The sequence below is a fragment of the Homalodisca vitripennis genome, chromosome X (assembly GCF_021130785.1).
Source record: "Homalodisca vitripennis isolate AUS2020 chromosome X, UT_GWSS_2.1, whole genome shotgun sequence".
NCBI classification, from domain to species: domain Eukaryota; kingdom Metazoa; phylum Arthropoda; class Insecta; order Hemiptera; family Cicadellidae; genus Homalodisca; species Homalodisca vitripennis.
The window spans coordinates 9,730,065-9,751,167 of NC_060215.1; the positions used below are offsets into that span (position 1 = coordinate 9,730,065).

The 21,103-nt window shown below is 36.6% G+C and overlaps 1 protein-coding gene across 8 annotated transcripts in view; it reads right to left on the minus strand.

Annotated features, from left to right (window-relative positions):
• Positions 1-1,111: 1,111 nt before the first annotated feature.
• LOC124368664 (cAMP-regulated phosphoprotein 21) overlaps positions 1,112-21,103 on the minus strand; it is a 103,184-nt gene continuing 83,192 nt past the window's right edge. For 3 of the 8 annotated variants that reach the window (XM_046825930.1, XM_046825929.1, XM_046825922.1), the window contains 5 exons: positions 18,598-18,687; positions 13,645-13,777; positions 7,047-7,140; positions 5,178-5,302; positions 1,112-1,490 (listed from right to left, as the gene is read on the minus strand). In XM_046825930.1, the coding sequence (XP_046681886.1) occupies positions 1,474-1,490; positions 5,178-5,302; positions 7,047-7,140; positions 13,645-13,777; positions 18,598-18,687 (459 nt within the window). In that variant the 3' untranslated portion in view covers positions 1,112-1,473. The remainder of the gene's footprint in view (positions 1,491-5,177; positions 5,303-7,046; positions 7,141-13,644; positions 13,778-18,597; positions 18,688-21,103) is intronic. The other 5 variants (XM_046825925.1, XM_046825927.1, XM_046825928.1 and 2 more) reach the window with 3 other exon arrangements.

Consider the following 21,103-nt stretch of genomic DNA (forward strand, 5'->3'; position numbering starts at 1 on the left):
AAAATTAACCCTTCCAACGCGGCTAACGCCTAAAGACGCGGAACTGCCGATGCTTTAAACGCGGATTACGTCTACAAACGCAAAAGCTTTACTTATGAAATGGCGAAGAATTAGTTGTTAAAACTTCCGTAAGAGAGCAGATCGATGTTCCTTTCGACTGTCGGGACTAGACAAAACGCTTTGTCACCGTTGGTGGACTTTGTACCGGTATCTACTCGGTTTGAAAGCAATCGCCGCCATTTTTTGTATGGCCTGTGACGCGGCATACGTACGCCTACAGACGCGTTCGTTTCATTCAGCTGTTTACTACGTGTGTGACGGTCGTATGTCGGTTATATTGTTAAACAAAGTGTTTTGAATCAGTCCGTTGTAATTCTTATACAATTATCTTATACAATTCTTATAAAATTGTTTTTTACTAACATTTAGTATAATTTTTTGTTATAATGGCTAATCTAGATGATCCAAGTTTTGACAAATGAGCGCATTTTTGGTATATAATGTGTAATATTTTTTTCAATTATTTGTTTTGTATTTTTTATACCAGTTTCACCATACAAGTCCAGTTTATTTATTCTAAATAAATAAGGTTTATAAGTACAATATTTGTTTCATTTCCCTTGTAGGCTATCATATAAATAAGTTTGTGTTGAATTTCACATTATTACATTTCAAAATCTTATACTGAACTTATTTATTTATGTACTAATTATACAGGAACTTCAGTTACAATTTACTCATTGTAAATAACCTGTATAAATTTAATGTAATCTGTCAAATAGTGTTGCTATGTACATTATCCTGCAATGCAGTTTATTCAAAATTTCAAATATTTTCGTGCGTATAAAATTCTCAAAAATATGTAATATTACATGTTTATTATTTTTTCTTATTAAGGTAATACCAAGGTATTTGAAACAAAAATTAGCATTGGGAAATTAAAAAAAAAAAATATATTTTTTTATGTCTTAGCGTTTGACAGTAATTTAAATTAGCGCTTTAAGGGTTAAAATTAAAAAAAAAAAAATCAGATAGCTGATATTTGTCTAATTTTTATGTATGTAATGAGTTAGTAAAATAAAATATCAGTTAACAAATAAAATGTTTGTTTGTGATAAAAATATAGTTTTAAGAACAAAACATATAAAAATAAAGTGGAAAAAAGTCTACTTATTTATAAAATAAAAAAGCATCTGCATGCATGCATGCAAAATAAATGTCCATTTGTTTGGTTAAGGCTTTTGTGGTTGCCAGCATACTTATATGCTCAACACACACATCAGGGGGAGGGGAGGGCACGAAACAAATACTTCCAAGGAGGCATAAATTTGATCTTTTAGACTATCAAAATGTTTTCTACTACGTATGGGGTAGAAAATAACAATAAAAGTTTTTGGTGACCAAAAGACCTTAAAAAGTTGTATGTTTTAAAAATGGAAGTTTCATGATGGTGTAAAAGAAGTCTTCTGCAGATTACTGCATCCGTTGGCCTGCAAAATAAAAATAAATTAATAAATCAAAAGAAATAACGATACACCGGTACTTTGTTTAAAATCCACTTTTAACAATGGAGAGTTTGTGAAAGTAACAAGATTTCCTAGGACATTTACCAGTTAAGTGAAACAAGAAACAGAAACACTGGTGTAACACATAGATTGTACTACACTGTTGTGACTCACAGAAGTTAGAAATCACAACAATTATGTTCCGCGTTAATCCATGTGCATCATTTCTATGTACTAAACAAAACTGACTAATTATTATAAACTGAATTGAAGAGCATACGTCCACTTCACATCTGCTCACTAAAACCAATCTCTGAAAACTGTACTATGTTTTACAATAATTTAGTTACAAAGTTCAGTTTTATAAAGTGCATGTGACACCAAGTCAAAATCAAAGTAAAAACATCTTTATTCATCTCATACACTACTATACAACGAATAGTGTCACTTTAGTTACAAAACTTACATCTAAAAACACACAGTTAAATGTTCCTTTTATTAGATACTTCTCAAATAGAACACTTATGAAGTTATTTTTAGTAAAATATACTAAATTATGTTTAGGGAGGAAAATTGTATTTTTATTCCCTTCACTGTGTAGGTGATTTTTACAATGAATATTGATCTAATTTTGATGCTTAGAATATAAAAAATTATACACAGTCAATATCAATATCTTAAGTTCAGACAAAAACTGTTTAACAGATTCACCATGTTTCATTTTTAACATTATTCTAAAACTATTTTTCTGCAAAATAAGAATCTCAATTAAATTTCTATCTCAAGTCCCTCTGTACACAATTATTCCATATGGAATTGCACAGGGAATAAAAAACCATCTTTAACATTGACAAGTTATAAAGTGTGATAATCTATTATCTAACAGTTTGTAATTTAACACAATTACAATAACGGATTTTTGAGCAAAATAAAGTAATAACAAATTAAACACTAATCATTGAAATTAATTGAATGTTGTAAAGCACATTAATTAGATAAAGATCAAATATTTAGGAAAATATTATCCACCAACTATTTGTACAATATATAAAGATTTAATGCCATCGGTAAAGTAAAAAGTGCTCTAGGGAAAGAGTTCAATTTTATTCTGGAACACAATATTTAAAATGTTATATGAACTTCTTTATTATATCAACTTGTGTTAAGAAAAACTTTATTGAATCTACGATAAGTAATTTTACAAACTTGCTAATATTTCAATTAAAAATCTGATCTTCAACATAAAGTGTTGTAATTACGTGCTCATTAACAAAACCTTTAATCTGATCTACTACAAATATTTTATCTACACAATTTATCGTAACATATTCAGGAATGTACTTTCTTAATGATTTCTTACTCTATATGCGTATCCCAGCTGAGGTTTTGATCAATGACAAGACCCTAAAACTTGATTTTGTCAATTTAGCCCAGCATGGTAATATTCATATCAATGCAAGCAATTTTATGGTTTCTATTTTGTTTTGTGTGACATAATGCTAGTTTTGCTGATATTTAACCCTTTGCATGCCAACGTACCGGTATTACGGCCGTCGGCTACTCAACTGAAAATCGCCAACGGCCGTAATATAGGTACGTCACGTTTTTCGCCTGTAATTTTCTTATAGTTCATCTGATTGCCCCGAAATTTTGACTAATCGATAGTCGATTAGTTGCTTTGCAACCACAAAGTAGTTAATTCCTTTATGGACTGTTTGTTTGGTCGTATTTGAGCTTCGCAGCTGTTGAATTGTTTGGTCGAGATTGAGGTTACGTTCGTGTTGCTATGCGTTGTTTACGTTTGTAATTCTCTCATTACTTTTGTTGTTAGGGCATTTTTACTATGCCCCTTTTATTAGATTCATTGGTACTTTGGGATTATACCGACCACACCCAGACATGAATCGTTATTTGACATTTAGCTTCAACTGATTAATAAATTAGCGTAGAACAATATTTCGTCGATATAAAACAGGAATTGTCTTATCGCAAACCCCTCCCCATCCTCAGACAGTTGACATTTAGCTTCTACTGATTACTAGATTAGCGTAGAACAATATTTCGTCAGTATAAAACAGGAATTGTCTTATCGCAAACCCCTCCCCATCCTCAGACAGAGGTCAAAGTCGAGCGGTGTAGTAGATAACGTGATTGCAGAGTCTCGCCGCCCGTTCGCTTTGTTGTACTTTCGTATTTTACCCCTACATTTCTCCAAACACAAAAATTCAACAAACACAAACATTACCAAACAAAAACTAAACTCTTTATTGAAAAAAAACACACAAAACTTGTTATTATTCTTGATCAAACTCCGCCACCCAAAATGCGAGTGCCTCCGGCCGAAGGTGCTTCCGAAGCTCGCGCTGATGTCAACGAAAGAAAAACATCCCTCGAGATAGTATCTATCAGTAAATATAATTCTAGAGGGGCTGATCAGAAATATAAATTGAATTGTAATGGAAAGGCAATTATGTACCGTGCAAAAACTTAAATAATCATGTGATGCCGCGCGGCCTGCCGTAATCGGGATTCTCGAGAAAGATAAGATAGCAGCGACCACAATACCGATCACAATACCTGGGAATGCTTGTTGATTGATGGAATGTTAGTTCTGTTACTCAAATACATCGTTTTATAACGTTCTAAGTTCATTGAAAAAAGTTTAAGCGAATCTAACCTCATTAACAATTGATAATCTATGTAAGTTTGTAATTTTGTAATTAAAGAGTTGTTTTTTTTTTTTCGTTCTACAATGTTTGTTTATAATATATCTATAAATTTATATTTTTGTGTTCTTCATACTAGTGTGGTTGGTATAATCCCAAAGTACCGATTTGTATAGTGTCAAATATTGATTTGTGAATATAGTGTAACATTACATACAACGTCCATGCAAATTACAAAAACTGTGCCCGTGTCACATTTAGTGAAAAAAATCATAACTGGACTTCTATATAAGGTAGGCTTTTGAAATGTTGTAATTAGGTTAAGGGTTAGATATAGTTTACTAGGATATAACAGGAAATCAGCATACATTTTTTTTTTAACCACTTATTTGTGCTAAAAAAAAAAAGTTTTTTGGAAATTTTAATTTTTTTTTTCTTAATTTTTAACTTTTTTATAAGTTTAAAGTACATTTATGCAACTAAAATTTACCAACAGAACAAGGGCATTTCATAAGCAAAATAATGGTAAAAAAATCATCAATATCTGTTAAAAAATAAAAAAGTTATGATACATTTAGTGAAAGCTTGCAAAACTGCTGAAAATGCCCTTGGTGTTTCTGGGTAGTACTTTTGGAAAATGGGCTGGCATGCAAAGGGTTAATATTAATCAACAAGACAAATTTATAATTTTGAAGTTCTGTGTCTGTGGAAATTTCTACGTCATTTCAATATCTGATTTTGAAAATAAAATGACATTGAAATCACCAGCATAAAGACACAGTTGATCTCTTACACTTACAAGATTACTAAACTATTTTGGCATAATTTGTGGGTAGCAAATTAATAATACAGGCCCTAATATTGATCCCTGGGGCACTGTGTTTGTTTTGTTGGGTGCCAGATTGGGATTTTATTACTGGTTTATCTTCGATAGTCAGAAACTAAACTTATAAAGTTAAAGTTGTCAGTAACTAAATAATCCATTTCTATAGCTCACAATATGTACCTGGAGGAGGAATGCCCAGTCCTACAGCCTCTAAGGCTTGCTGCAATTGTTGTTGCGCCTGTGCTTGTTGATTTGCTCCCAAGATGGGACGAACATTCGATCCGGGGCCCATGCCCCTTGACCTGCTACATACCACTTTCTTTCTTTATATAATAAAAAAAAATAAATATTAAGTAATTTAGCTATTTACTAGACAGTTCAACACCAATAGGGTCATTAATAAATTAATAATTGATCATTTATTATAAAAGAGTATTATGTGACCAAAAAATGTGATTTAATACAACTAAAGACTACAATGACACAATAGAGTTTGGGTGTTTGAAAGATCAAAAATTTAATATATTGTATTTTCAATGTTTTGGGAGCCGATACATGTTTCTGGTGGGTGTGGTCTGTAAGAAATAGGTAATCCCCAGCATATATTCAAAATACTAAGATATTGCTAAGAGAAAGTAAGAGACTGATGGTATGTGCAGCATGTATTGAGCATTAATGTTGTTTGAGCTTCTCCTGACTGCTCTGGAATTTCAGGTCAAGAATGACTTTGGAGACTTCATAACTATGGAAAGTATTTTTTGTGTGCTTCTTGATCTTATGTCCCAAGAAGAAAAATACAGTAGGACCGCGGTAATCTGGCACTCAATAGTTCGCCAACCGCAACCCGCAATTTTGTTAGAGCTAGGTACAGTACAGTAGTTCTGTTTGGAATCCTTCAGGTGAAGTCGGGCTAATCTTGACGAAAGCGGGCGGATGAGATTGAGCCCTGGCTCAAGCGCTCGTGTAAAACCGAGCCCTGTAACAAGTTGTTGGGGAAGAATCGGGGCCAATCAGCTGAACACCACTACGCCATTTGGAAAATCATACGAAAATGAGACCATTTTAGTTTTGCGGCAGTCAGAGTGCGTTGTTTACTGAATTCCATATGTAGTGCTATGGTAGTGTATGTGCTCATAAACCATTGTACAGTAGCTACAGTAATTTTTTAATGATATATGCTACATTTTTGTTTACAGTGAGTGATTGTGGTGTAGACTAAATACGTCTTCTAAGCCTAAAAATGTGCTCCTGCAAAGCAAAACGGAAACAGGCAACATTGTCCATTAACCAACTGGAAATTTTGAAACGATTGGAAAAAGGTGAGAAGCAAAATCTTATTATGAGCGAATAAAATGTCTCATCCTCCACTCTATATGACATTAAAAAACAAAAACTTCAATTAGAGAAATTTGTTTTTGACATGTGAGAAATGTGTATTGTGGACATGGTGTATTGTGGCTAAGCGAGTAAAGGGGAATCCAGTAACATGGCCAAAGATTATTGAAAAGGCCAAATTGTTTCATAAAGAATTGAACTTCACTTAAAACTCGTCATGGTATACGCAGTTTAGACGTTTCTGGTGAAATAAAATCTGCTAATCTGTCTGCTGAATGAGTACAAATTAACAATCCAAAAGCTCATCGATGAACACAGTTTATCTCCCGCCCAAATTTACAATGTACACGAGACTGGTCTTATGTGGCATTGTTTACCGAACTCAATCTTGGCTGGTGGCAACGAGTTCTAGCACAAAGGGTTAAAAAAATAAAGATAGAATCACTGTTTTAGTTTGTGCAAATGCTTCAGGCGATCATAAACTAACTCCGTTTGTTATTGGGAAATCTAAGAAGCCCATAGCTCTGAAAAATGTGACTGACTTGCATGTTATATACAATGCTCAATCGAATGCATGGATAGGAAGAGTGAAAAACTGTCGCAGCGGGCAGGCAAAACATTATGATGGGGTTTCACTGTATGTACTAACAATCATTTGTAAGTAGTAAGTTATTACTTTATAAAAAGCAGAGTAAGGAATTTTGGTATGCATACCTCTGGTGTCTCAAGTTTGGTGAAAGGCCATTACGGCCATTTACATGTGGTCGCAATACTGGTCTGCCAGCATTAAACAGTATTACGTCATTATCTGCAATAGAACAGGCTTATAATCATTTATTCTACACAATATTAACTAGACATATTTGTGGTGTAGAAAATTTCAGTACAAGTACAGCTTAATGTTAGCAGTATATAGACAGAGTAGCAATTTAAAACATATACCCAATATATCACAGAAAAACTGTTATCTATCAAAAGAAGAAATATATACATCATATTTTATAATATATACACTATCTGTTATATAGCAAATAAGATCTATTCAATGTAAAATAATATGTGTGATGGAATTGGAAACACGCTACCTTGGTTTGACAAGGTTCTATCTGGTCCAACCAAAATTTTAGAGGAAACGAGTTTGAAAATTCAAAATGCTATAATTTTGTTCATTATGAATATAATTTAACAAAATTTTACTCAGTGTCTAATATAGTTATAGTGCAACATTTCATTTTGTTTTTATGGAAAAAATTTTTACTGTTGATTTTATATAAAATATGCCTAAATGCAGTTAGAACCTTGTCATAGACGAAATGAGCAAAAATTAAAGTGACAAGGGTGTAAGTGCAGATACAACTTTTCCAAACTAACATGTTTATTTTTCTAAAATTACAAACATCAAACAAGGTTGTAACTTAACTATGAGATATTTACAAAACAATAAACAGTAGTATTTTTAAAGTGTTGAGGTATCACAACTTGAATATTTTGGTTCATGATTGTGTATAAAACAAGTTAAATTAGAAAAATTGTAAATAATTAGGCATACTTAGCCATATTATTGTTTTACACAAAATGTTCTTCTCTTAATAACACTAATTTTAGAGATCAAGTTTAGTATCACTATTAAACATCTTTTTGCATTCTACAACAATGCACGTTTAACTAGATTTTTAAAACGGCAGTGTAGTCTTGCAATGGCATAAACTGAAAAGCAGCCTTTATGTCTTTTTTCTTTGCTTCTGAATTATCTATACACTGTTTTTGGATTTTCGGTTTTACTGCGAGAACATTAACGTCACTAGAAGAGCTTGAGGGTTGCTTGCTGGCTGATAAAGTCTGTTTCTTACACTTTCTCTGGGGTGGTTCGCTAAACTTGATGTATTTGCAGTTTTCAGGCTCAAGTGGATCATGTGATGACTTTATGAAAATAGTATGGAGAGTTCATGTTAACCTCAACCTTGAAACACTTGCAAACGGAACTTCTTTGTAATTCAGAAGCTTCGAAGTTTCTGTAAAATTCTTGAAGTCAGCAGGCTGCATTTGAATAATTCGGTACGGTTGGTGGTGACTTACTTGTTTTAATATTCTGACAAGTCCAATGGGAGAGTAAAATTCGAGTTTTTTTTCATCTCTCTCTCTCTATGCAGCTGTGTGAAATGTCGACTTCCTGTACACATGAAGGGCCAGGCAATGAATACTGCATTGTAACTGAGCTAACACTCGGGTTATCCCTTAAAAAGTCCAACACTGCATTTGACATAATGCTATTTGTATTTTGGGGCACACAAGAGTCAGACCAAGTTGTTAAATCACTGATATCATTTTCGTCTACCACTAAATCGAGGATTCTTCTAACGGCAGAAGCAATGTCATTTCCCGCACGACCTGACATAGTTTCAGGCCAAATGGCGCAGTACATTTGCTTCGTAACGGTCTAGTAGGCTGTCAAGTTGAAGATGATAAGCTTTCTTAAGTAAAATAACGAACTTATATCAGCGTGGGGGACTGTATATGACGTTCTCAAGATCAAACAATAAAACTGGTGTGTCATTATCCTTTTCTTTCTTCCTCACATCACGCATTGAATTTTCTCAAACTATATTACATATTCTTTTTGCAACGTTTCAGTAAGAGTTTCAGTTTTTCTTGCCACAATAAACTTTTCGCATGTATCGCACCTGTCACTCTTTGGACAGTGAAATCCCAGATTGAACTCTGTGGTAAAGATTTTGTAATATAACGATTTTCTGACTGGAGAAATATTTTCTGATGCACATTTTTGTACATAAAAATCGTACATTTTTGCAATCGAGAGATGAGCTCCTAAGTATTTCCTGTTTGTCTTAGCCCTGCAGTAGTGGGACTCAACTGTGTGGAAAGATTTAATATGATCCCTTACTAAAGAAGGATCGCCTCTAGGTAGCCTACGGCTGTTTTCTGACCTTCCTCTTTTGTCCAAAGTCGGTGTATTAGTAACGCCATTTTCGCGCTGTGTGGTTTTGTGAGCGGTATAGATAGGTTTCTGGGAGATTGCTAGAGTTCCGAGGAAAAACAATTTACACACCTGAAATTTTCCCCCATTCAGGGTACAAAACAACATTTTGTAACAGAGAACAAAATTCTAGCATTTTGAATTTTCAAACTCGTTTCCTCTAAAATTTTGGTTGGACCAGATAGAACCTTGTCAAACCAAGGTAGCGAATTGTCTTCCATCATTTCCATGATTATTTCAAAGTACTACCATAAATAGGTTAATATAACAAAACACTAACACAACAAAGTAGTAACAACAACAACATGTGGTCAGGAACAACATAATCTCTCATAGCAGCCTAGCAGTCACGTGGTAGTTAGCAGCCCAGCTGATTGCCACAGAGTATCAGTGCGAGATACAACCTTGTCAAACTGCACTGAGGAAACCAAACTCCTTCAGTTAGAACCTTGTCAAATTAGCAGTCTGGTTATTTATTAACATATAAGAGTAAGAGTCAGTTCTTCATGTACATAAGAAAGAGGGGAATCAAAAGCAACAATAACCCCATTTTCGCAAAAAATGTCAGTTACAACCTTGTCAAACCAAGGTAGCGAACTGCCAACTCATAACTGCTTAAAGCATTATATCCAACACAACACCTCAGCTCACAGGTAGGCAGACTCTGGCTACCGAACAATTTTGCAGTAGCTGTCTGTCCACAATACAAAACACAACACCTCAGCTCACAGGTAGGCAGACTCTGGCTACCGAACAATTTTGCAGTAGCTGTCTGTCCACAATACAAAACACAACACCTCAGCTCACAGGTAGGCAGACTCTGGCTACTGAACAATTTTGCAGTAGCTGTCTGTCCACAATACAAAACACAACACCTCAGCTCACAGGTAGGCAGGCTCTGGCTACCGAACAATTTTGCAGTAGCTGTCTGTCCACAATACAAAACACAACACCTCAGCTCACAGGTAGGCAGACTCTGGCTACTGAACAATTTTGCAGTAGCTGTCTGTCCACAATACAAAACACAACACCTCAGCTCACAGGTAGGCAGACTCTGGCTACTGAACAATTTTGCAGTAGCTGTCTGTCCACAATACAAAACACAATACCTCAGCTCACAGGTAGGCAGGCTCTGGCTACCGAACAATTTTGCAGTAGCTGTCTGTCCACAATACAAAACACAACACCTCAGCTCACAGGTAGGCAGACTCTGGCTACTGAACAATTTTGCAGTAGCTGTCTGTCCACAATACAAAACACAACACCTCAGCTCACAGGTAGGCAGACTCTGGCTACCGAACAATTTTGCAGTAGCTGTCTGTCCACAATACAAAACACAACACCTCAGCTCACAGGTAGGCAGACTCTGGCTACTGAACAATTTTGCAGTAGCTGTCTGTCCACAATACAAAACACAACACCTCAGCTCACAGGTAGGCAGACTCTGGCTACTGAACAATTTTGCAGTAGCTGTCTGTCCACAATACAAAACACAACACCTCAGCTCACAGGTAGGCAGACTCTGGCTACTGAACAATTTTGCAGTAGCTGTCTGTCCACAATACAAAACACAACACCTCAGCTCACAGGTAGGCAGACTCTGGCTACTGAACAATTTTGCAGTAGCTGTCTGTCCACAATACAAAACACAACACCTCAGCTCACAGGTAGGCAGACTCTGGCTACTGAACAATTTTGCAGTAGCTGTCTGTCCACAATACAAAACACAATACCTCAGCTCACAGGTAGGCAGACTCTGGCTACTGAACAATTTTGCAGTAGCTGTCTGTCCACAATACAAAACACAACACCTCAGCTCACAGGTAGGCAGACTCTGGCTACTGAACAATTTTGCAGTAGCTGTCTGTCCACAATACAAAACACAACACCTCAGCTCACAGGTAGGCAGACTCTGGCTACTGAACAATTTTGCAGTAGCTGTCTGTCCACAATACAAAACACAAACACCTCAGCTCACAGGTAGGCAGACTCTGGCTACTGAACAATTTTGCAGTAGCTGTCTGTCCACAATACAAAACACAACACCTCAGCTCACAGGTAGGCAGACTCTGGCTACTGAACAATTTTGCAGTAGCTGTCTGTCCACAATACAAAACACAACACCTCAGCTCACAGGTAGGCAGGCTCTGGCTACCGAACAATTTTGCAGTAGCTGTCTGTCCACAATACAAAACACAACACCTCAGCTCACAGGTAGGCAGACTCTGGCTACTGAACAATTTTGCAGTAGCTGTCTGTCCACAATACAAAACACAACACCTCAGCTCACAGGTAGGCAGACTCTGGCTACTGAACAATTTTGCAGTAGCTGTCTGTCCACAATACAAAACACAATACCTCAGCTCACAGGTAGGCAGACTCTGGCTACCGAACAATTTTGCAGTAGCTGTCTGTCCACAATACAAAACACAACACCTCAGCTCACAGGTAGGCAGACTCTGGCTACCGAACAATTTTGCAGTAGCTGTCTGTCCACAATACAAAACACAACACCTCAGCTCACAGGTAGGCAGACTCTGGCTACCGAACAATTTTGCAGTAGCTGTCTGTCCACAATACAAAACACAACACCTCAGCTCACAGGTAGGCAGACTCTGGCTACTGAACAATTTTGCAGTAGCTGTCTGTCCACAATACAAAACACAACACCTCAGCTCACAGGTAGGCAGACTCTGGCTACTGAACAATTTTGCAGTAGCTGTCTGTCCACAATACAAAACACAACACCTCAGCTCACAGGTAGGCAGGCTCTGGCTACCGAACAATTTTGCAGTAGCTGTCTGTCCACAATACAAAACACAACACCTCAGCTCACAGGTAGGCAGACTCTGGCTACTGAACAATTTTGCAGTAGCTGTCTGTCCACAATACAAAACACAACACCTCAGCTCACAGGTAGGCAGACTCTGGCTACCGAACAATTTTGCAGTAGCTGTCTGTCCACAATACAATGGTTTCATATTAAACTCCTCACAAAGAATGGTATATAAACAGTGAAAATACAACATTTTTTTGTCCTGAGGGAAAAGGGCAGTTTGTCTTCGCACTTAGTCCTAAAAGGACCTTTGCGCCTCTCTTACTTAAACTTGTGTCCTCAAAGTCCGAGGCTTTTACAGAAGCCTATCAGATTTAAGGGCTCCTGTTCTCTGATATCCTTGGGGCTGAGGAGATATGCTCCCAGGAATCTTTTCCGAATTTTTGAGATGGCAGGACAATCTAACCAAATATGCTCTGCTGATTCCTCCTCTTCTCCACAGAGTCTAAATTCGTCAGTCTGGCTAAGGCCCACCCTCATAAGACGTTTCCTTAGGGGTCCATGTCCTGTCAACATCCCTATTATCAGTCTTGTATCCTCCTTACTCTGATCTAAGAGAGTTTCCCACCCTTTAACGTAAGGAGAGATAAACATTTTGGATAGTCTTAATCCTGAGGCTCTACTCCAATTAATGTTTCTTATCCTCTTTTCCCAATCTTTAACAAGAGCTTTGCTGATGGAGAAAGCTATCCAACAGCCTGGCTCAGGCTCCACTATTATGGACTCTGCTCCCTTTTTGGCAAGGATGTCTGCTTTGTCATTTCCATGAATGCCCTCATAACCTGGCACCCAATCGAGTATTACTCTGTTATTCGTTGCCAGCCCAGCTAGAGCATTCTTACATTCCCAGACTGCTTTTGAGTCAAACGAACAGGTATCAAGTGCTTTTAGTGCAGCCTAACTACCAGAAAGTATCAAGTATTTTAATCTTTTTGCCCTCATTTGTACGAGTCTTCTGGAACATGAGTCTATTGCCATGACTTCCGCTTGGAAAACCGTGGTTTGTTTTCCCAGGGGCACTGCTATGTTAACTCCTGGTCAGTATATTCCCTATCCTGCCTTAGAGTCAAGGCGTGAACCATCTGTGTAAAACTTCGGGACTGCTTTTGTAGAGTAGGCCTCCTTTTAAATCCATTTCTCTCTTCCATCGATAGAGACAGTATATAGTTTTTCAAAGGAGTATTTCTTAACCATTGCTTCTGACACATACTAAAGGGCAATAAGCATTTCAGTGCAAATTAACTGAATTTTTTACAACAAAAATAGATATGTACTAAGAAGAAAAAAGGAGGATTTACTAATGTCTTCTAATTGTATAGAGCTCTTATCCTCAAAAAGTACCAAATACAAACCTCTGTCTGTGTGTCACTTTTTAGCTTTATTATTTGTTGTTTGTTTGACACTTTTCCTTCTAGTGTCTCTGATTACCGGCTAAAAATTGAGTGTTTTTATCACCTACTTACAGTGTATTAACTACTTACTCGTATTCATAAGCCGAAATACTGGTACTGCAGGGTGAGAGGTTGGTGGTCCTCCATTGAAACGGAGTGGGCTTGCAGGTTGATGCGGATCTATTGGAGCACCAGTGCGTGGGGGACTGCTGGGTACACCCACCTACAACACAATTTCACTATAACCATCTCATTTACATTTTTACCAAATAAATAAATACTTAAAACCGTACCTATTACTTCCACTGCTCAAATATCAATGTGGTTTTGAGTGAACTTCCTTCCATAATGACGAAATTGTTCCTATTACAGAAGAACTCCAACTATCCGGATCAGATTGCGAAAATTAAAAATCTACTTTAACGGCACATTGTCCTTCGAGCAATGAATATGCAGGAATAGCGCAGTAGTTACCCTTCTAACTGTGAACATAGTGTAGTGATAGTGGAAGGCGTGGGAGGGAGGGTGAGTGATGGCCCACACTGCTTCGCTACCCTGCTCCTGTCACTCACTAGTCTCATAAATATTCCTGGACGTTCCGAGTGCAGTGAAGAAGATGTAGGCAAGTGACTGTTATGTGATTCAACGGATCCCGAATTCCAGATTCTCGATGATGTACTCGTCCAAAGTGTTGTGACAGCAGTAAGTGATGACCCGGAATTGGAAGACAAGGATGTCACTACCGTGCCAGACGAGGAGCCAAAAGCGAGTGATGCATTCACAGGTAAATGGATGGAGTGGCAACCACAATATGACCATCTGAAACTGCTCACCATCAATCGGATGTGAGACTTGGCGGCACGGAATCAATTTAAGGCAGCAAAACAGCTGACTGCCTGGTATGTTAAAAAAATAATGTGTTTTACTATGATTTAGTATTCTTTGTCAACACTGCGTAATGAAAACATTGTAATTAATATTGTTTTTCATAATAAATACCATAAATATTCTCTATTGTGTTTTGTTTAAGAATTTGTTCCTAAAAACAGACTTTTTTTGAGAAAAATCCAATTACCCGGAGTTTTGGTTATCCAGATTAGATCCACTCCAAATTAATCCGGATAATTGGAATTCTATTATATTTATATAAATAGTACATGTTGATTCTGAATTGAGTATAGAAAGAAACTTTATTTATCTGTGGTCTTTCTTTGTTTAACATATTGGCTCATATTAAAACTTTAATGCATTTGTAAAGGACCTGTCACATTTAATTAAATTATATTAAAATTTATACATGCTTTGACTGCCCTATGTGTGATTGTTCTATTATAGTTTAAGTAGAAACGATATAACAAAATTAACTATTGGAATATTTGAATAACAAAATATTGTGATACAAACTGTAGTTTTCAATGCAGACTAAAAATAATTTCCAACTTTATAACATTTATATCGATCTACAAAAAATGTTACACCTAATTTTAGATAATTCAGAATTCAATCTATAAGTAAATTCTTAGTGAACCCACAGTAAACAGCATAACCAATCTCGAGTTCAATAAAAGATTCTCCGCTACCTCTTAAATTCAAAACAATTTGATCCTGCTACATTCATAGCCATCAAAATGTGGTCATTTATCTTCACTAATAACAAATTATCATTATCTTTCGTGACATGGTACGCAGTATCTCGTAACGACGCATTATATTCATTTTAAGTTCCCCGAAATTCCATCAGAATACGCATGGACGACATTTACCGCCAGTTTCAACATTAGTATTTGTTGGCTTTGACCATTTGTGCGTGCATTCAGCTTACCATCTGTATGCATAATAACAGCTGAGCACGCATTGTTTGTTTACTCACTTTTTATAATGTAAAATGTGTTTTTATATATTATTTGACCAATATATATATAATACAAAATAAACTATGACAAATAATTTAAATTAAGCACAATAGTAGGTTTTTTAAATGTCTTAATTAGCGTACCAAAGGTTAACATATTTGACTTGCTACACAGTCAGTAGTCAGTGATATCATTCAAAGTGAGAAGAAGGGAAAACTAGATGTTGATGTTTGTTACCACAATAAGCCAAGTGTCAGTTACTTTCTCGAATTTTAAACAAAACAGCGGCAAATAGAAGTCGCTCAAGAGACACTAAATGAAGTCAACGACGATGCAGAATGACTGAAATGCATGACAGGTGACGAAACATGGATTTACGGATATTACATTGAAACTAAGGCTCAATCATCTCAGTGGAGGCGATGTTATGCAGCGATGTTATCTGCATATCCCATCAGGAAAGCCTCCAGAGACATCTGCAAACTCAACATTTCATCGTAGAAAACGTTCCACAAGTCGGGGCTCAAGATGGAACCCTGAGCAGCCCTGCTTGTGATCTCTCTCTTGTGCTCGCCATCTGATTTCATAAAGACCAGCTGCTTATCTGTCAGGTAGTTTTGTACCATCCTGAGCAGATAAGCCAAGATGCTGAAACATTTCTCCACAGCCTCCAGCATGTCAATTCACCTTGCCGAATTAAAAGCATTCTTGATGTTCAGAGTTTGCCTGAAGCCATATTGCCGTGCGGAAAGGTTGCCAGCCTCATGAATCGCCTCTGTTAGACAGCTCAGGAGCTCCTCCACAACATCGAGCAAACAGAGTTTTCCAGATTTTAAGAAAACACCCTCCTCCAAGCAGGGGCTGAACATCTCAGGAGCAACAACCACCTTCAGCACATCACCGGGTATGCCATCTGGCCCTGGAACCTTCTTGTTTTGTGTACCAAGTACCTCCAAAAGCACTTCTTCATTACTTTTTCTAAGGTTCCAACCAGTGCGTGATGAGCTCACAGAAGGCCACAAGCGATCATTGTTTCGTTCAAAACCGCAAGCTGAAAGTGATATACTGGTGATCGCTACCAGTATAGTCCTCACTTACCCTCCAGCCTACAACATTACGTCCCCTTGTTGATCGTAGTGACTCCTGTTCTTGCAACCATCTCAAGAATGTATCTTCCTCTAGCATCTGCATGGGTCAAACCCCACTTCAAAGATTTTGCATTGAAGTCACCAGCAACCACGACATTACCATCAAACGTTCTTAGAGTGTCCTCCAAATTGTCAATCTTTGTCCGGAAGTCTAAGATACTCTAGTTGGGAGTAAAGTAGCAGCTCGCCAAAGTGAAGTCTCACCCAAACCTTTCAGTGCCATGCTCTTCTACAAGCAACTTACCTGTTGTATCTGGAGTCCAAATGGCTGTCGTTCCGAGGTCATCCTGAAACCACCCTGGATCATTCTTATTTGCTCACTGATGATCAGAAGGTCGTGTTTTTCCAACCTCGTTTGATCTAAAACAGCATCAGCTACACGACTTCTATGAAGACCTATAGAATGTGCATCATCGTTTTTTTTTTTGCACGTGCCAGAGCCTGTCTGAAAACAGCAAGCTCCAGTCCCTGGGAGATGCTTGAGATCAGCAGACCTCGCATTATTCTCCTTGCAGAGAAAATAATGTGGATCCTGGCCTTGCATTCCTTCTTTAAGTGACCTATACCTCCACACTGCAGACACACACCATCTTTTCTTAGGTCAGGGCCTTTACAAGCAGCTCGACAGTAACCGACCCCAAAACACCAGAAACAGTGAACAACTGTCCCACACGATTGCATTTGGCAGTACACCCAACCAATCCTGATACGACCAGTGTTCACAAGATGGGTGGTAGCACACAAGGTGACAACATTAACCCTCTCCTGAACGCATTAAGTAGTACACCCATAGCGAGACCTATTTATCCAGCTGCTCAAGTAAAAAACGTAGTAGTTAACTTTTTACATCATACAAAAGTTGCCTTTTAAGCTAAAATTATGATTATAGTTCCGTTTTAGAAATATGACTTCAAAACTGACGCTGACCAAGTACCGCAATGCGTTTTAAAGGTATTTATTAAGGTGATCAATAATATATTTTTAGTCTTTATCTTCATTTGTGAAGGAAATATTTTATTTTTAACGTTAAAGTTGCAAAAATACACATAAAATAATTTTAAAACAGCATACTTATAACAGACTTATGTCGAAGCCGTATCAACTAAAAAATGATATAACAATACTATTTTCTGTAGAATTGCCGATATATCAGAATAATTGCAGAGACATCAGGTAGGCCTAATATGGGAACAACTCATATCTGAAATAAGTCTTGTTTGTAGGATTATAATACTTATTCTTCTAATAAAAATACAAATTAGGTTTTTTATAGTTAAATTATAGTCTTAATTCAACGTTATGGACATGTAAACCTACTGTTCATTGAGAAATGTTAACTCCTTTGTTTTTGATGGTATTCCAGAAAACAGTGTACCTTGCACAGGTATATGTCACAGTTTTCACACTTCCATGAAGTTATTACAGTTTCCTTCTTCAGGACAGTGTTTCCTTCTTGGACGAACAGACGCAACACGTTTTTTAGATTTGAATAATTTGTGAGCTAATTTAGGGAATATGATTCCAACCAGAAGACTCCTTCCCCCATAAATCACATCTAGAGTGCTGCACTTGTCAAGAAAATATCATATTGCGTAGTTATGAACCCCAGGTCAATTCGGACCACTGGCATTATTTGGCCAGCAAGTCGATTTGGGCCTTTTTACAGGAGAGGGTTAATGTAGACAAATAAATAAATATATAAAAAAAATATATATATAAATTCCGTGATTCCGTTACTTTCTGAACGTACCTTATATACTGACCAACTATTGCTTAAAGTTCACGCTAAGTGTCACTTACTTCGCATTAGTATTTACCAAGAGTGTACTAATTTAACCGTAAAAAGTAACATGCACAATGACATGTTTACTACAAACATAAACTTCGATAAAATCACTGGTATGTCAATTAAATCGCATCATCCAACGTTGCCAAAGTGAAATTTAAATGTGTAGACAGTCAGCACATTTAATTGCTATTGTCTTTTGGCAAGATATTTTAAACTAAAACGTATCACACACCTGAACCAATGCCAGACAGACCTGTAACGTTGGCCGCAAGAGCTGCGGGTGGTGGTGATAGAGGGTGGGATAACCTCCATTGTAAAGAGCAAATTGAGAACACGCTCCATTCTGGAACAATATAGAAGTTTACCAACGTCCAACTTTTCAAGCAAAACAATAGTAAGTGGAAACAAAGTACAGTAGTTCAGTCATAGTTTTATCCGCAACTTACCCTCAAAACGCCTCCAAGTACTAGCTTGCATAAAAAGTCATCTAATCATTTACACAATTCAGATCATTCTCCGCAACTTACTCTCAAAACGCCTCCAAGTACTAGCTTGCATAAAAAGTCATCTAATCATTTACACAATTCAGATCATTCTCCGCAACTTACCCTCAAAACGCCTCCAAGTACTAGCTTGCATAAAAAGTCATCTAATCATTTACACAATTCAGATCATTCCCAATAAAAGATCGCATAATTACCTACTGTATGATTTTTTATAACCGTACACTCAGCTGCGGAGTAATAGTCAGCATGGAAAGTCATATTAATCTTATATACAGTTTAGAGCAGTACAATACAAGATAAAACAATAAGCTAAAGCACAATTGTTATAACTTTATACTTAGTTGCATATATATTTATTTGTTACACAAGTTTACAATAATGGAACTGTAAACATACACCAGGTTATTTTTAATAATGTAACAAATAAATCTAATACAAAATTAAGAACGAAACACATAAACAGTGATAATTAAAGTAATAAAGTATGATTTACTGTATAAAATCATATAAAGGTCTGGTATCTTCCGACAGTCTTCAATTATTATTTTACAACTCGTCTTTTAGACATGTAATAATTCTTTTCTAAAGTTAAACTTGGAGGTAAATTGCTGAACAATTTGATTCCTAAAATTATCCAATATCTAAAAGAGTGAGACAATATTAAAGATATCGGAGATTGTTTTTGTATCTTGTAACAATTATTTTCATGATTTTATATTAAAACTGGATTCATATTTTTTTTTACAAATACAACTAATTTTGAAATGTAAATAGACAATATTAACATTTTCATATTCATCAAGAACAGAATTGGTATCACATAGTTATTATAACAAAATTAAAATTACTACAGTACTAGTAAATAGCGGCTAGACCCAGATTCCAGACATCTAGACATCCACATTCTCAGAGCTTACACATAAAAGTGCAGGGGATAGGACCGGCCGCATTTCCGCTCTTTAGTTACCTTGTGCATTTCCCCAATCAAACCCAGATTTTAGTTATTTGTAATTTTATCCTAAAGTGATTAGTATATATAGATTGTAAAAATCATAACGAAAAAGAATGTTGCAATAATACGTATAATACACTGAAATTTTCTTAGAGTATTGCTTAGTCCTGAGTCTGAGATGTTATTGAATAACCCCGGATGGAAAACAACAGTTGCCAGGCTAACCCCAACTACCTGCACTCATGATTGTGGGGGTGCATATGTGCGAGATAACTACCTGGCCCACAACCCTATTTGTTATTACTATAACATTTAAACAGTATACAAGAAATAAATGAATTTTCCTACAAGTGCCAATTGAGTAGATCTTCTTCAAAATCTTCTTTAAGGTCTTTTGGAAGCAAGTTGAACAACTTTGCACTTGCATAAGAAGGCTTCTTAGCAAGAGCCTTCCATAATATGATGGAAGACTAAAAGTACTGTACAATAATTATAGATAATCACCATTCTTCAAAACATGTTTTGTGTAGGTGTATAAGATCACTGTATTACCCGACATATATATTGTAAACTGACAACACCCGATATTTTCTAGGTTTTGAATGCCTCTTTGCAGCTACTCCAAAAGTCTAGTTCAGCAATGATTTGTACTGCATGATCAACGCTGGCTGGAGGGCTGGAGGTTGCCAGCACAGGATACACTTCAGAGTACTATACTGAAGTGAATGTGGTTTCCTATCAGAGTATAATACATGTACACTGCTGGAAGGCACATGACCAGAAAGGTATGCACGAGAGACACTGTCTGTAACACGGAATTAGTTAGCTCATGAGAGAATTCCGAGCATTACGACTGTTTCAGGATAAACAGTCTGAGGATTAGAGTTGATATTGGTTCACGAATCAAGTGTTGTGGGTTAGATATATTCCGTATCTACATCTTGCAAACCGTGTTACAGTGATATTATGTGAGGAATTAAAGTGACTGGTGACCAAATCTAATATACTCGTAGTAGGAGATACCAACTACTCTCTCATCCACTTCAAGGTGAGAAACGATCAGCAGTCATTCTTAATTGAAAGGCGAGACCCATGCAAATGCACCACAAGGACGAAATTTTCCTAGGTTAAGTATGGTTTTTATAAATTTCTCATAGTTGTACGATAACACTTTCACTGTTGCTTTACAAGTACAGGCATTAACCCTCTGAAGCAATTTGACATTATATGGACGTGTCAAACTACGACCTGAGGTTTGGCATTCATATAACATACGGCTACAAACTGTCATGTGGTACTAC